The sequence below is a fragment of the Desarmillaria tabescens genome, assembly GCF_030435595.1.
Source record: "Desarmillaria tabescens strain CCBAS 213 chromosome Unknown EV420scaffold_39, whole genome shotgun sequence".
Taxonomy (NCBI): Eukaryota; Fungi; Basidiomycota; class Agaricomycetes; order Agaricales; family Physalacriaceae; genus Desarmillaria; species Desarmillaria tabescens.
This window is the reverse complement of record NW_026848338.1, coordinates 234,726-249,188: the sequence shown is the minus strand read 5'-3', so window position 1 is coordinate 249,188 and position 14,463 is coordinate 234,726. Positions and strand designations below refer to the sequence as shown.

The window sequence follows — 14,463 nt, the reverse complement described above, 5'->3', positions numbered from 1 at the left end:
ACTCTCTCAATATTTGATGAATATACGGATTACAACAGGAACAGAGGATTTTGATACCCTGTTCTACAAGTGGGTAGTTGTCTTTGCATGGTGGTCAAGGGAAAGCAACTCAGGTCGTTACTAAGACCGAATAATTGCAGGACAGGGGCTATTTCACCGTCCGTTTCCCACGCTGCCCTGATTTCACGATCTCGCTTCCGATGAAGCCAAGCCTAGTACACACAGTATGCAAGTGTCAATCGATATGACAGACTCATTAATTTTTGCCGATCCAAACATGACTACTACATACAAAGAGAACGTGGGTAAGCTCTACAAGGATGAATTCAAGTATACAATTGTCCCGTGGTGTCGTCAGAACGACCAGAGCATGGCGCCGCATGCGTGTTTTGCTGTGTTTTTTCGCCAGCAGAAGAAAGGAAGAATCCACGATCTCGTCATGAGCCATGGTCAGACGGTCAAGAGGATCCGAAGATGAGCTTCGCAATGCCGCCTGCAGAAGCGTTTCGGTCGACTTCGATGCCGATCAACTGAACTTTATGCCCAAGCCAGTCTATCCTTCTCACGCCCCCCTCCCAGCCACCACCCATTTTCAAGCAGCGTCTCTCATAAGCTCTTGAAACCCTTCGCTGCGCGGGAGAACCACTGCCTAACGCATCCCACTCCTCGTGCGTCACCCTGATGGACAACGTGCTGTGCAACGCATGAAGTAAATCGATATTCGAGATCGGCAGCGTCTCGGCGGGCATCATAGGAGCATTACCGATGTAGAACTTTCCCACCTTCGAAGAGGGCGAGACTACGACAGGCCAGGGGAATTTATCGCATCTCATCACCAGTTTGGTGAAAGTAGGTGGATCGGTGGCAGGCTGTGCGAGAGTATGAGCAGGAACTGCTGTCCGCGTATTGCGGTCTACGACATAACGCGACGAAGGGGGGAAGGTCACGTCGTAAGATATCGGAGCGTTGTGGAAACGGCTCGAGGCAAGAAGTGGGTGCATGTGGATAGATTCGCGACAGTTAGGGTTAAGGAAAGAGACATGAGGACGGGGATCTGTAGTATCACATTTAGTCAAGTAAATAACAAACTGGAACAATAACGTACACTGGACAACAGGCTTCGATCCTGCATCCCAGGTATAATTATGCTTCAGCACTGGTCGACGCGGGGGCGGGTTGACGGTGGTGACACTCGACGTCCGCGGAGGAATGGGCCGGCCATGACCATGAGAAGATGCTGAAGTTGTACCGGAGTCGCTACTAGAGCGACCTGTAGTGGGGGTGTAAATGGGATATTGTACTTCTGCACAGGCGAAATAGTTAGTTCAGGTACCTCATGGAAAACGAGAAAAGCGGCATACGACTGTCATATTTATAGCTCGTGCTTCGATGGAAGGTGGGCCGATGAAGTTGGCCCTGCTGTTGGTAAGACTGTGAACGAGAAGGTAGTGCTGTAGACTCCTCCGCATGATATCGTGAAGGCGAGGGTTTAGTCGTCCTCGGTGCATCGTAACTGTTACTATGCTTCATACTAATAGGGCCGACAGCGGACGGTGGAGCGCTGGGAGACGGGATGAAGACATAGGACCGGGAGGGGTGGGGAGGTTGCGAACGTCGAGAAGATGAGGAAGGCTTCTGGTTGGACTGGCCAACACCGAACAGACCACGAAGAATAAACGCCATGTTCGCCGATGAAAAGAGTGGTTCCTGAATAGAGTGGTTCTAGTCAATGCTGGGAAGGATCAATGAATGCGCTGACTGAAACGAAGGTGACTTCGTCCTTATATATGAATTACTACTTGGTGCACAGGCAGAACGCCGGTTCGATATCCGAACCCCAGGACCCAGATGCGCATGGTAATGAAGTAACCGAAAATGCATTCGCAGCGCTTCTACGGGTTCGAAGGTCAAGTCACGACGCGTAGATGGCAGGGAGTGTGGTGGATTGGGAAAGAGTAGGGATGTCAATACCGGTAACAGTTAAGGTACGTGTCCGTAATCTCCGGTCAGCCAAACGAGGTTATCCGTAATGGATCAGCTGAGGTAAACGGAGAACTTGATTGGCTTTAGATGGCTTCGGTTAAGTGTACCATGATGGATCTGATTCGAAAAAGCAGCGCGTTGTCCACACGTGTGTTTGGATGTTGAGGGCCGGCGTGAGGCAGTAACCGCAGCCTCGAGGACCAGTCGCATCAGTATTATGTATCCTGCGATACACTATCAACAGGCTGCCCCTTATAGGATGATAGTCAATCCCTGTTGGACACATACGTAGACCAAAAATGGCACCTTTTTCTGTATAGCGGAGGTCTGAGAGTATGTTCGCCCATAAATCTTTTAAGTCTGGACCAAGAGTTCAGAAACAGTAAAAGTATTAACCAAAACGGATACCTCCGACGGCCATGGATTCGAGGGACAGTACGTGCTCGCAGAAGCCTCTCGGTTAACGATTCTAAGCGATCCTCGTTGGTCTGGAATCCGACCAGCATCCATCAAGATGAAAAATATGATTTTCAGAATTTTCTAGAAATGGCAAGGTGCCTTCCAGAGACGACTGTGTAAAACTGCAACGTTGCGTCTGCAAGGTGAAGTCGAGAACAACAAACAGGTCATTGATATCTATGATTCAGAGATGGAAATATAATTTCAGGTCACACGCAAGATAAGATATAGAATATAATAGAACCTACACATATCTAGAAGTACAGTGAGTAGGTCCGAAAATTTAGTGAATAGAACTGCGTTTCATTTCAGTGAAACAAATCCGCGCACCCGCAGCAACTCGATCTCAGAAGACGTGGCCGCAACGACGTATTCTGCGGTCGTGGTCCGCATTAACAATCAGTACTATTTGTGAAAGTCGCGTTGGTTGACATCCACTCTGACCGGACATTGCGCTTCGACGACGAAGGCGCCGCAAACCACCAAAGGGTGGTAACGCCAACCGGGAACGTATAAGTGGCCTGGAAGGTGTTATCTAAGCAACTAGATGGCCAAGCAAAATCAGACCATCCTACCTGCATCCCTCGGAACTGAATAGAGGCCGTTACCGCGACAGGGTTCCAAGAAGACGAAGCACTGTCATCCCCTGGTTCGAACCTTAATAAGCTGAGAAGATCCTCGATCATCCGAAAGACACGTACAGTTTAACACCACTAGCGAATACCGAACCCAATCGTTTGCAGACTGTCTACCAGTCGCATATGCACCAACGCGCAAGGTCCAGCTGTTGCTACCGCTGACTGTGACGCCGATCCTCTGCCCAAATGGACCGCCCCAATCTTTGGGAATGATGGCTTTCGATGCCTGAGCCATGGAATAGTACTCTTGGTTGAAAAAGTAAGACCCATCATTATTGATAGTAACGACTCCCCGACACCCAGCTGTACAGCTGTTTGAACCGGGAAGCCTCGGGTTACCGTTACCATCAAGAGCAAAATTCCACATCAGACCCTACAGAAGGCTGAGGCGTTAAAAGCAGCCCTCAGAGAAAGAACAATTAATGCCCACAGTCTTAGACCAGTGTTCTAAACTTCCTATCCAACTAAGCGGCCACAATGAGCGAAAGTTGCGTATACGTCGGCAAAGAACTTACAGATTGTCCATATACCACTGTTACGCCGACGTCAGAACGAGGCCGCAATGGACTGGATAATCGGACATCTACCTACCTTAATGTCCTGCCACCAGTCGCTACCGAGCGTTCCAGAGCACTCCGTGAAGTAGATTTCCTAAACGAAAGCATCGGAAAGCCATTCAGTTAGCAAGATGGAAAGGGGTCTACCTTATCTGGATATGCAGAGTGGAAGGATTCTTGAAGGCTAACGCTGCCTTCGTAACAATGAAATGACGCTCCTGCAAAGGCGTCTCGAGCTGCTTGCATCTACGCTCGTCTGTCAGGATTGGCAAGTTGTGACACGAAGATGGTTACGTACGACCTCGACAGGGTATGTTGCAGCGTTGTTCCAGTTATGCTGTTAGATGCATGGTGAATAGCACGCGACACCAATACGGCAAAGCCTGACCTCATATGCGATAACCTTGACACTTGAGAAACCATTGTTATCAAGAAGCGTTCGTAAGGTCCTCCCAATCTGAGCTTCTGTAGCAGCAGGCATCCAGCATGATGGATAGCCATCCGTGCTATATTGCGGTTCATTCTGGGGTTTCTGTCTATTCAGAAGCGTTTTGGGGATCAAACAATGACAAGACGAACTTGAATTGAGATAGCGTAGATCGGCACGCCTTTTCCTGAGAAACCTTGAACGGCCTTTAACAGATATGTGGGGTCTAATATAATGAAAGGTTAACCACAGTTTATTACTAGGGAAACAGACCTACAGACGCTGATGTAGCCGTCAATCAATGAACCCCCGTTCATCGATCCTGACGTCTTCATCCATGCGGGCTATTCATTTATGCGTAAGCGAGCGCATTATGATGGGCAAACATATGGAGCACTGACAGGCGACCAAGGAACCAGATGAACCTTCAAAAAAGCGCATACGTAAGCACATAGGTATTAACAGTAATGTCCTTGAAGCTCACCATTATGCGACTATTCACTGATAGAATATCGCGCAGAACAGCGAATAAATACCACGGGGCGTTGTTCACATAGAAATTACTTAGAATATTATCGCTGTTTGAATCGTCATAACTGTAGACTGTATAAACGGTCAGAATGCAATCATAAGGCCTCGCGGATATGGCGGACCCGAAGCAGAAAAATCGGTTGCGCCAAGAGCAACTCGGATATAGCTGAGGCCAGCGGCATTAGCGCCATCGGTCATGTCGAACGACTGACGCAGAAGACTCCAGTAGTTATTCGAATTTTTCCCCTAAAAATAGTGAACACGTATCCAACGTCAGACGAAGAAACGGACCTTCAAATCATTCAGAAGATTAGCTGAAGCATCCGCTGAGTTGGAAGTCAGTCCAAGATAAATCCAGACAGAAGGAAAGCACAAACTAAGGGTCGCGCCAAATCCAAGAATCGTCTGATAAACAGTGCTGTCCGAGACCGCGATACGCGTACTCTGAGAAGCGCCTGTGGCCGCAAAATTGATTGCGGCTGAAAGCGGTTTACGTGTAAGCAGACTACGACGATCCCAGGTCGTCTCCCACTACAGACAAGGAAATCAGGGAGGTGTATGAAGGCCAGAGACTGAATACGCACAACGTCCCATATCTGTTGGGTGAAGGCGCATCGTGCGAAGGTGAAAGCGAAGATTAGAAAAATAAGCATAGGATGACAGAAATCTGAGCTGGCCAATGGAGAAACCCAACCTTATATACCCTATTGACGGTGGCTACCAAGTGACATAGAAGGAAGAAGCTCCCAAGAACTAGTCAGTAACCAGGTTTCCTATGCGATAGAACGGTTACTCCATAGACGTAGATGTCGGTAAAACTGGCTGCAGCACATGCTTTAGTGCATTAATCATTGGGGGTCAGTGCGAGAAAATCCGACAGGCTACCATTGTAATGCTTTGGCCTATGAAGCAAGTCAGAGCTGACCCTAAGTTCCTGAATATGATCTGACCTATGTCCGGGACAATACGCGTCATACGTGTCTGCCTTAGCCCGAGACGTGATGCTAATATACATTGGGCCGATGACCGCCAGGATCACGTCGGTATGCTTGTGACTGATTAGCTAGGACAACGGGTGAGCCGAAGAACAAGGATTCAAGAGACAAACGCACCGTGTGCGGACGAAAGAAATCATTACGCGACTTATCAGCGTTTGTTTATCACGTGTGCGAGACACGCCTAACAATAATCATGCGTATACACGTCTGGAGAACATTCAGCAAGCCAGCTACGACGAAGAACGATCTCCGTGGGACAGCGAAATGGCCGCCGTAGCTTTAGACCTAAAACATGTCACAAATAAGGAGGTGCTAGCTGGTTCCCCAGCTGACAAGCAACGTTTCCTATGATCTTCAAAGGCAGATGCTGCGCCTTGATATGATGGATCGTGAATAAGACCCTCGACGAGTCCAACGATGCGTCGATTACTAATAAACCGAGAGCGTCCATCGAAAATCAGGCGAAAACAACAATAACGGGCAACGCGGGAGAATATGCTTGGATTAAGAAAGCATAAAGCATACTGAGGTATACTTTTTTCATGTTTCATAGTAAGAATAATTACTTTACTGCGCAGAAGCATTAGGTCATTTCTAGGAAAGAATAATCAAGATACGCACCTCGCTCAATGTTCATGCTTCCTCCCACCAAGTTTCACCAAGTACGTACTGCCCGAATGTCAAAGCGCTAGGGAGGTCACGACCGGCGTCGTGGTCATCGTGGTCGATGTGAAAAAAAATACATCTTTGTTGCTCGTTGTTTATCAATCAACTGGCAGCTTCCGGCCCGGGTCGGGTAAGCTTAAGTGCAGATCTTAAGTAACAAGTTAATTTAGACAATCACTAGAACATTGTAATATTAATTCCTCCAAGCGTGATTAATAGAACGGCATCTATCTCCCACTATAATAGTGATACCCGTAGGGTAGGAGGACGGGCGGCAACGGTTAGAACCGCCGGCGATCGTGGTACTCCATTATGTACCACGCTTTGCCAGATAGCGACAGTGAATGCTACGCTCTCATTTTTGAAACTCTCATCGATAATAGTGTGATACTGCATGACCGAGCGGGCATGAACCCATGCCTCAACATCGACATGGATCTCCATTCCAACAGTCATATTACAAGAATTGCGCTCTTCCGAACAGTGAAGTCTTCACGGAGGTCCAATCTCATAGAATAAACCGCAGATTGGTGTCCTATAGGTCCGTTGGATGAGGTGAGCAATTGAGAGGCAGTATGACAAGTGACTTACGATATGATGGGAACTACCTAGCTGTGGCACTTGACTATATTCAGGCTCCAGAATCTTTCTGGGAAAATGAATGAAGAACCAGTCCATTGTCACGAGCCGGCATTCAAGCTCACCTGATGGAATGAAGAAGACCTTGATATGACTGGTTCTGATTCTTCGTAAGAGACTGAATGAATGCCTAAACAATGCTCCCACCATCATCTAAGATGTACAAAATGATAAGTGCTTACCCAGCTCATGGCACCAACCGCCACGCCTCCATGGAACGTGTCGGCGCTTGTTTGACCATCCTTACTCCCAGACCATGTTATCTGCACGATTCATGAACCCTCTGGCTGGGAAGTTCAGAGGCAATAATAATCATACCACATCTGCAGGAGTCGACCTCTGTGAGATCCAATGGCTTGTCATATGTTGTCCTTTAAGTCGACCGTTACAGTCATACTAGGTCAGAGACTAATCAGATAAAATAACAAGGTGCCCATGAAGGAGAACGCACGACATAGGGCAGGTCTGGCAACGACCAAAAAGGATCAGATACATGGTGGAATCCGTCGTTGATCACACTCACCTAAAGCCGTTCCCGAGTGGCAACACTGAAGAGTTATTAATCATGGTTCGGGGATGCACCGAAAAGTGACCGCGGACAACTCACGTCAAACAGCGCCTAATAGAGTAAGTATTGGTGAGGAACTTGATAATAACAGAAACCTACCGTAAGCCGACACCCGGTAGGTAAGGGCTTGACCATGATCTCATGCATAACCTGCAAACATAGGGGAATAAGATAGTTATAGGAAGACGCGTGGATGTGAACGCACGTCGTCGAGAATATGGCCCCGCTCGACAAAATCAACAGGGTAGATGGCTGCAAGGGTTAGGGCGGTCAATTCGCGCGGATGATGGGGAACTTGAGGTAACCTGACCTTCATCAAGTCCATCAACTTCATCACTGTGCAGATCAAGGGTCTGACCGCCGTGTCCGGAGTCTATAGGGGAAAGGAATTACACTAGTGAAGATAAAGTCGGCAGACGGAAGCAGCGTACAAAGAAAGAACAAAGAATCATGCGGATGCGCATCCTTGACGAGCCAGTGCATAGCCTGGATAATGTTCGCCCTCGTAGGCTGCTTGCCCGACTCCATGCTTTCATCCACGAGTAGAGTGATATCTTCTGCCTTGTAGCCCCAGAAGCCTGAAAACGACAACTCAGCACAGCACGGAAGGTAGATCACAAGGACAGAACCAACCTATCAGGAAGTCACGAAGGTGCCTCGCGTCGTTTATACATCCTCGAAGAGTGTAGGGCTGGCCGTGATAATTGATACCGATCTGTGATTCTTTTTAGTCAAGTGGTGTTTCAGAGTACGCATACGTACACAGAGCGCCTTTTTCCGCCCAGTACACCTCGAATACTGGAAGCGATGGTGCCGTCGGGCCGGGTCCTATGCGGGAGACGTCGTTTGAATCATAGGTTGTTCTGCTGATGACTACACTAGTTCTCACCACAGGTTGACAAGCGTCACACTGAAACACCGGAAGGTTGATTTGTTTATGGTTCCTGTTTTGACTGTAGTATCGCTTGCCACTGCGTACCCAGGAAGTTACAACCCTGAATGTGCAATCTTAAGGGCGCTTACGCTGTCGAAATCCTGTATGTAATGCTCCCCAGTCAATGTGATTGTTGCTGGTCTCTGAGCACTCACAATCGTGACGATATGTGAAATGATGACACTTGTTGGAAGTTATTGAATGGCAAGCCGGAATGTCGACAGAGAACACCGGAAGAAAGCCATGACATAATTTCGGAATTAAGAGATAAGGAAGAGAGCATTCGCAGTTGACCGCAAAGTGGCAGTCGCAGAAGAGAAGAGAGGGCTTTATAGGCTACGATGTCGCCGACCCACCTAGGCGCTTATTGAGCCTTCTCATATGCGGCCACTGCGGCAGATGTTATATCTTACGCCGATGCTACCGTGAGCCTTTAAGCGACTGTTACGAGCCTGCAGTCGCCGAAACACATTGCAAATATGACGGCATAGTTGGCGCCCAATTCTTAAAAATAGTTCCCGTGAGAAGAACATATATATCTCGACCAGTGAGCGCGGTCGCGCAGATTTAGCTGTATTGTACATAAGCGCAAGATTGTAAACGGGAGGCACTACTGACATACCGTCGCACCGCCGAGGGCCGAGTATTCAGATCTCTTTATTCAGCCTCCTTTCAGAGTACAACGGATTCCATGAATCAGGCGAAAGAATTCTTTCGTAGCTTCCCTCTCCGCATGATAGCGAACTGCGATGAAACGGATAATGTAGCGCCTTGTTCCACAGTCGTTGAGATGAGATAGCTTTCTTGGTAAGCAACATTGTCATCGCGCTGGGACGGCCTTGGTAACGGAGATTTAAGATCGGGAAGCAGCCAAACGAGCGGAGGAACAGCAGGTCTATCGGTTTCATTCAACAGCACAGCAGCCGCAATAATTCAGAGGGGGGGAATAGCGTGGCTCGGAAGTGAGAATTTATTGCATATCACACTGAAGCCAAATTACTATTCTATTTGTTAGGAAGAATCGGATTAGCATTGAGACAAGGGATACACAAGCTGCAAGGCGCACCATATTGAATTTCCGGGGTCCCTGTCCCTCAGGCTGCTAATCGCACTAACAAGATGGTATAATTTCCGAAAGAAAAAAAAAACAGAAGACTGTTCACATCCTAGTGATAAATGATCCCGAGTACCTGCCCTCACAGGTGCCACTGGAGAGGTCGTGGTCGAAGTTGAAGACAGAGCAAGCTATTGTTGGTTATTTGGTTGAGGCAGAAGACGGTCTATCGGACCGAATATCCGAATACTTTCTTTGATCACCGAAAAGTTGCCGAAATGGATGGATACTGTATCGATTCAAAACGACGCAAATAACATATATTTCTATCTACTAACACGGCTACATCTCTGGACCCCGTATAGTGTTGTTCCAACTGACGGATTGCGCCCGCAGCGAAAATGTCTGCAATCTGCGACAACATCAAGGTCGTCTTTGAAGCCATTGGTTAAACTCGCGGATATAATTCTTCTTTTTACCTTCTTCAGAGGTCATATCTTCACAGCTCTCCGGTATTATGAAATACTGGACATAATGATCACAACAGGTAGGAAAGAATTCTAGAGCGTCATTAGGTCACGAATTGTAAACTGAGCGGCTTGCCATAGCCGAAACCTCCACAGGTGGAAGGCGGAAGCTATACCGCACCAGACATCGTTGCACAGTAACATCGAGTTATGGGATCTGCACGTCATGTTGAAGTGCCTGTACAAACATTTGTGGATTAATTCTGACGCCATAAGACCTAACTTCGTAATGATGAAGGGGTGATAGAATAACTTCAATAAATATCATGTAAAGACTTTGTGGTAGCCCGACCCGAAGATCGTGAATCCCAGAATAGGACGCAAGATCCCACATGGATGACTTACCTTCCATGATGTCGTTGAGAGTCAGAACGATGCCTGCGTCTTGAAAGGATAGAAGCATATGCCGCTGGATGGCTCGAAGCGGACTGCATCTCTGAAGTTGTTATATGGGAGATAATTCATAAAGGTCGCATAAAGAAGCTCCCATTGGCAATGCAAGTTAACACGTGCAAGATAAAAGGGACATAAACCATGAAACATCGCGTCCGAAGAAGGTTTGGGCGCAGGTGGAGGGGTAGGTGTAAACATGTGTATGTGAACCGTAATGGTTTAACCCTGTGGGGGAAAAATGTGCATAGGTCGGCCACAAGTAGGAAACTAGACAAGTGAAGATTGCCTTCGGAGGATGGTTTCGAACGCTACCAGGAACTTTTAGGCTGAGGGATGACAGGAACACCGAGTCAATCAGGATTCTCGGTTCTGCCTCCAAGGTGGAAGTCTTTATGTTTGCAAGAACCCCATTTTCGCGCACTACCGAGCCAGATTGATCACTCGGCCCCGTCGACAATTCATGCCGAAGAGCTACTGGTATAAGGATGTGCCTTCTCCAGATGCGACAATCACGTTGGTGTTAAATCAAGTCGCACCTGATACGTTTCACACTTTCAGGTGATTGCACGGTGCACCGCACTCAACAATACAAGTACAGCCAGTTTGCCAAAGAAGAGTAACTCGACATTGATATCAATCGCCTGAAAACCGCCACGAAGTCGGTCGAAAGTCCCCGCCAGTGGCAATCGCACGACGCTGCTTACCTCTGTACCGTCCGATCTGCCTCTTCCGACATGAGGTCTAAAATTTTGGAGACTGCCGGTCAGGAAAGTTGTGATAAATCCACGGAAAGCCCCAGAAGTATCACTGTCCAACATATCCATACAAAGTCCTAGAAGCCTTGAGCTCCTCCTGGTCTCAGGCTGCATAGGCATTGTAATCAATTTATTATTTGAAGCAGATAGAAAGGACAGGTCTACTTGCCTGAATAACGATCTCATGTAGGATATATTCCGTTAATATGGGAAATTCATTCGACATTCAGACAGTCGGGGACACTGAATAATAAAATGATAGAACACTCGGCGGGAAAGTGAAGACCGACAGGCATGAAGTCAAGATGCGTATACAGTGGAAATGGTGTATGTTCTACATGGCGACACGGGCTGCTGGTTAAGAGAGATTGTAGCCTGTTAAACGGGTTTTATGAGGTACTCGCGGTACGCTGGCAAGTCTTTAACCGCGTGGCTGTGAATCGGATCAGTCGGGCCGATTTCCGCCTCAAAAGGAATCACAGGGTTTTCTTTTTCTTGCTGCAACTTACTCCTGACTAGTGACTAGTGACTTTTGGTTGCTTTTACCGAGCTGATAGATGTGTCAAGTTTCCCTCATTTTCGAAATCTTGTGTTCCTCAACTTCTCGGCGTGGGACCTTCCGTTAGAAATGGGCTCTTAGTAAGTGAGAAGAGTCCGGCTTTGCTCATCTGTTTGAATTTAAAACCTCCAATTATGATTCGATAGCTGTGAGTAACTAATTTCTCTCTGATGTTGTGATATGGAGATAACTTTCAGATGTGAGATTGCCTTACCCTGTCTTTCGTACTCTTCGTATTCGACTCCAGACAAACGAACAAGTGCTGTGAAAAGACGGTCTCAGAAACACGGACTTAATCATTCATCCACGGTAAGCCTCGTCGACGAAATATCAATCATGACGTTATGCTTTGTTCCAGGTGCTGTAATCTAAGTATAAAACAGCGAGAAAGGATCAGCAGTTCACGTCGTGATGCACAGAAGGAGTCTATGGTGAAGGATCATGCGTACCATTCAACGCTCGGTTCCGATGGTTCTTATCCGAAAGGACCGATAGCTGTAGCGTTGATCACCATGCACATGTGAGGTTACCAAGAAAGGTTAGGCAATTCATTTATCACTGACTGTGGTGTCGTTATTTATAAGCTTGAATTTTCAGGCCTTGCAATGTTCTGGCAGCTACCTCCTCATTACGAGCGCATAACATCCAGAAGTCATTGATCAAAGTGCGCTCCCCAGTCAACCTGTTAGGCTTTTGAGGGCCAATGGAAAGTCACCGGTAATCCTGCTAATCTAGATGCCACTCGGCTGATATCTCCAACCAACATTCCGTAAGAATCAGGTGGCGCTTTGTCTCCGAGCGATTCCATTTTAAGCGTCGGGACAGGCGGTATGTAAGAAGTTTTTAAGTTCCGGCACACGGTCACATTCAGTTTCTCCACACATAAGACAGGAAGAATGGTTTTTTACCCTACCCACGAACATATTCTTTATGTCCTGGCTTGTGGCTGCAAGTATCTGCCTCTCGTTGGTTTTTCTCCGTGAGTGTTCCCCTTCTCTATCCACGCGAAATTTTATCCAACTAACTGTATGATTTAGCCTTCTACGTCTTGAAGAGATTCATTTCTTCTTTTTTCAATCGCGAGCGTTCTAAGGGCTGGAAAGATGTATGCCAAGTCGCCGCCTTCCGTTTCGCCAGCGACTGCTTCGCTTTCGGACGTATGAAATGTAAATCGACTCAGGAAATTTATATGCAGTGGACGAGGTCAATAGGTTTACCTTATACCGTCGATACGGTGCCTGGTATCGACGAAACCAAAATCTTGTGGATTGGCCCAAAGCGCTTGGAGAAGGTTCTATTCTATTGTCACGGTAAGTTGTCCTCCGATTCCTGTTGTCTTTTATAGCAGCTTACACCATACAAGGCGGCGGCTACATGATAAGCGCCCTTGACGCGCAATTTAACTTCTATCGCTACCTTCAGCTTGAACTCGAAAAGCGCGGCATTCATGTTGGCGTAGCCATGATGACCTATAGTACGCTTCCGTTCGCTGCTTTTTCCGAGTCTTGTGTTAACTGACGACACAGAACTTCTGCCGGAGCATCAATTTCCCACCCAGTTACGCCAAGCTAGAGATGCACTTGCCTTTCTTATACAGGCAGGCGTGCACCCTCGCAATATTATGTTTGCCGGAGAGTCCGCTGGAGCCAATCTTGTCATCCAAACATTATCCCATATTCTTCACTGTCTCCCATCGGTACAGCCCCTTAAACTTACAACCGATGAGGGTTTCCGAGGCGTGTTACTCATCTCGCCCTGGGTTTCTATGAAGGCCGACTCAGAATTACCATGGCCACTTCTACACGCCAAGCACAAATACGACATACTTTCCTCTCGTATCATACGCCTCATATGCAGGACGTTGATGAAAGATATCCCAAGAACCGATATCAATTTCGTAGATCCTATCGAGGCACCCAAAACCTGGTTCGATGGCCTGGATAATTTGGTGGACCGGATTCTCATAACTTATGGCGAACTAGAGGGTTTTGCGCCGGGTGTTCAGCTTCTATACGAGAAGTATCTAAAGCCATGTCATGAGGACGTCAAAGCTTTACAGCAGAGGGACGGCGTTCATGGCGACCCGATCCTGAAGTTTGTTTGGAAGCAAGAGGACCTAGGAGAAATTGTACCGGCGATCGTAGACTGGGTTGCGGAATTATTTATGAACTAAAAGACACAAGGTCAATGGCGTTATATCGTCTGTAAAGTTATATCTGTATTTATTAGTTATATCAAAGCGGTGGTCCATGTGAAATGCAGAAGATGACAACATGTCCATTTCATGATCGCTCGGTTACCTCGACTTGTGCCCCCAAAGAACGAAGGGGAAAAGAATCCTACACCCCTGATCGCCAGATCTCGGTTCCCAGCATCGGTTCAAGATAGGCGACCCAGGAATATCCATAGAACTCCGTGGATAAGCCTTCTTCCCCGAGTTCCGCAGGTGTCTTCAGTGTTTCCAGCGGCTTCGAAGAGTATGGCGCACAGAGCGTCAAGGGTCTTAGCCGAGCCTCATCATCACAATCCCGTAACAAAATCCTTCTCGACTGGACATTCTTAAAAATGCGTCCAGGTGAAAAGAAGCCTCGAACGAGCCCTCTGAGCCCAGGGAGTAATTGTTGTCTAGTAGTAATTATATTGTCTACGTGTGGAGCTGGATACGCTCGAAAGCCAGAGTGTCGTATACGCCTTCTACAATAAAAGATTCTTCACTGAACTTCCTTTGAGACGGACATCGTTCAAAGGTTGCGCAGATACAAACACTTGAATCGG

The 14,463-nt window shown here is 47.4% G+C and overlaps 4 protein-coding genes across 4 annotated transcripts; 1 reads left to right on the top strand and 3 right to left on the bottom strand.

Moving 5' to 3' along the window:
* Positions 1-246: 246 nt before the first annotated feature.
* On the bottom strand, positions 247-1,881 carry EV420DRAFT_790893 (uncharacterized protein). Its single transcript, XM_060483477.1, has 3 exons — positions 1,362-1,881; positions 1,106-1,303; positions 247-1,054 (listed from the first exon to the last, which is right to left on the bottom strand). Exons 1-3 carry the CDS (start codon positions 1,681-1,683, stop codon positions 459-461), a joined length of 1,116 nt encoding a protein of 371 aa, XP_060326788.1. The 5' UTR covers positions 1,684-1,881; the 3' UTR covers positions 247-458.
* Positions 1,882-2,611: 730 nt separating this feature from the next.
* EV420DRAFT_790849 (glycoside hydrolase) lies at positions 2,612-5,487 on the bottom strand. Its single transcript, XM_060483476.1, has 17 exons — positions 5,180-5,487; positions 4,973-5,126; positions 4,887-4,921; positions 4,718-4,841; positions 4,549-4,667; positions 4,466-4,489; positions 4,342-4,408; positions 4,217-4,290; positions 4,026-4,160; positions 3,936-3,974; positions 3,785-3,883; positions 3,672-3,731; positions 3,596-3,612; positions 3,511-3,544; positions 3,144-3,453; positions 3,018-3,088; positions 2,612-2,963 (listed from the first exon to the last, which is right to left on the bottom strand). Exons 1-17 carry the CDS (start codon positions 5,246-5,248, stop codon positions 2,835-2,837), a joined length of 1,560 nt encoding a protein of 519 aa, XP_060326787.1. The 5' UTR covers positions 5,249-5,487; the 3' UTR covers positions 2,612-2,834.
* A 1,264-nt stretch (positions 5,488-6,751) lies between these two features.
* EV420DRAFT_1275354 (peptidase C14, caspase domain-containing protein) lies at positions 6,752-8,267 on the bottom strand (the record flags this gene model as incomplete). Its single annotated transcript, XM_060467898.1, has 13 exons — positions 6,752-6,908; positions 6,964-7,028; positions 7,081-7,161; positions 7,217-7,294; positions 7,350-7,363; positions 7,422-7,446; positions 7,506-7,517; positions 7,566-7,616; positions 7,672-7,718; positions 7,777-7,839; positions 7,898-8,044; positions 8,100-8,181; positions 8,229-8,267. Coding segments are annotated over 13 exons (861 nt in total), but the record flags the coding sequence as incomplete, so codon positions are not given.
* A 4,580-nt stretch (positions 8,268-12,847) lies between these two features.
* On the top strand, positions 12,848-13,861 carry EV420DRAFT_1275341 (Alpha/Beta hydrolase protein; the record flags this gene model as incomplete). The annotated part of the gene is made up of 3 exons (XM_060467897.1): positions 12,848-12,998; positions 13,052-13,162; positions 13,215-13,861. 3 exons carry the CDS (start codon positions 12,848-12,850, stop codon positions 13,859-13,861), a joined length of 909 nt encoding a protein of 302 aa, XP_060326785.1.
* Positions 13,862-14,463: the final 602 nt, after the last annotated feature.

Bases quoted from the DNA above. Each gene is read 5' to 3' on its own strand.
- EV420DRAFT_790849 (XM_060483476.1), bottom strand. From the start codon at position 5,248: ATGCTTATTTTTCTAATCTTCGCTTTCACCTTCGCACGATGCGCCTTC. The intron at 4,490-4,548 runs GTGAGCTTCAAG...GCTTTTTTGAAG, and splicing joins CAGTGAATAGTCGCATAATG to GTTCATCTGGTTCCTTGGTC. The intron at 4,161-4,216 runs GTTCGTCTTGTC...CAGAAACCCCAG, and splicing joins TCTACGCTATCTCAATTCAA to AATGAACCGCAATATAGCAC.
- EV420DRAFT_790893 (XM_060483477.1), bottom strand. From the start codon at position 1,683: ATGGCGTTTATTCTTCGTGGTCTGTTCGGTGTTGGCCAGTCCAACCAG. The intron at 1,304-1,361 runs GTATGCCGCTTT...TCGCCTGTGCAG, and splicing joins GAGCTATAAATATGACAGTC to AAGTACAATATCCCATTTAC. The intron at 1,055-1,105 runs GTACGTTATTGT...GTGATACTACAG, and splicing joins ATCGAAGCCTGTTGTCCAGT to ATCCCCGTCCTCATGTCTCT.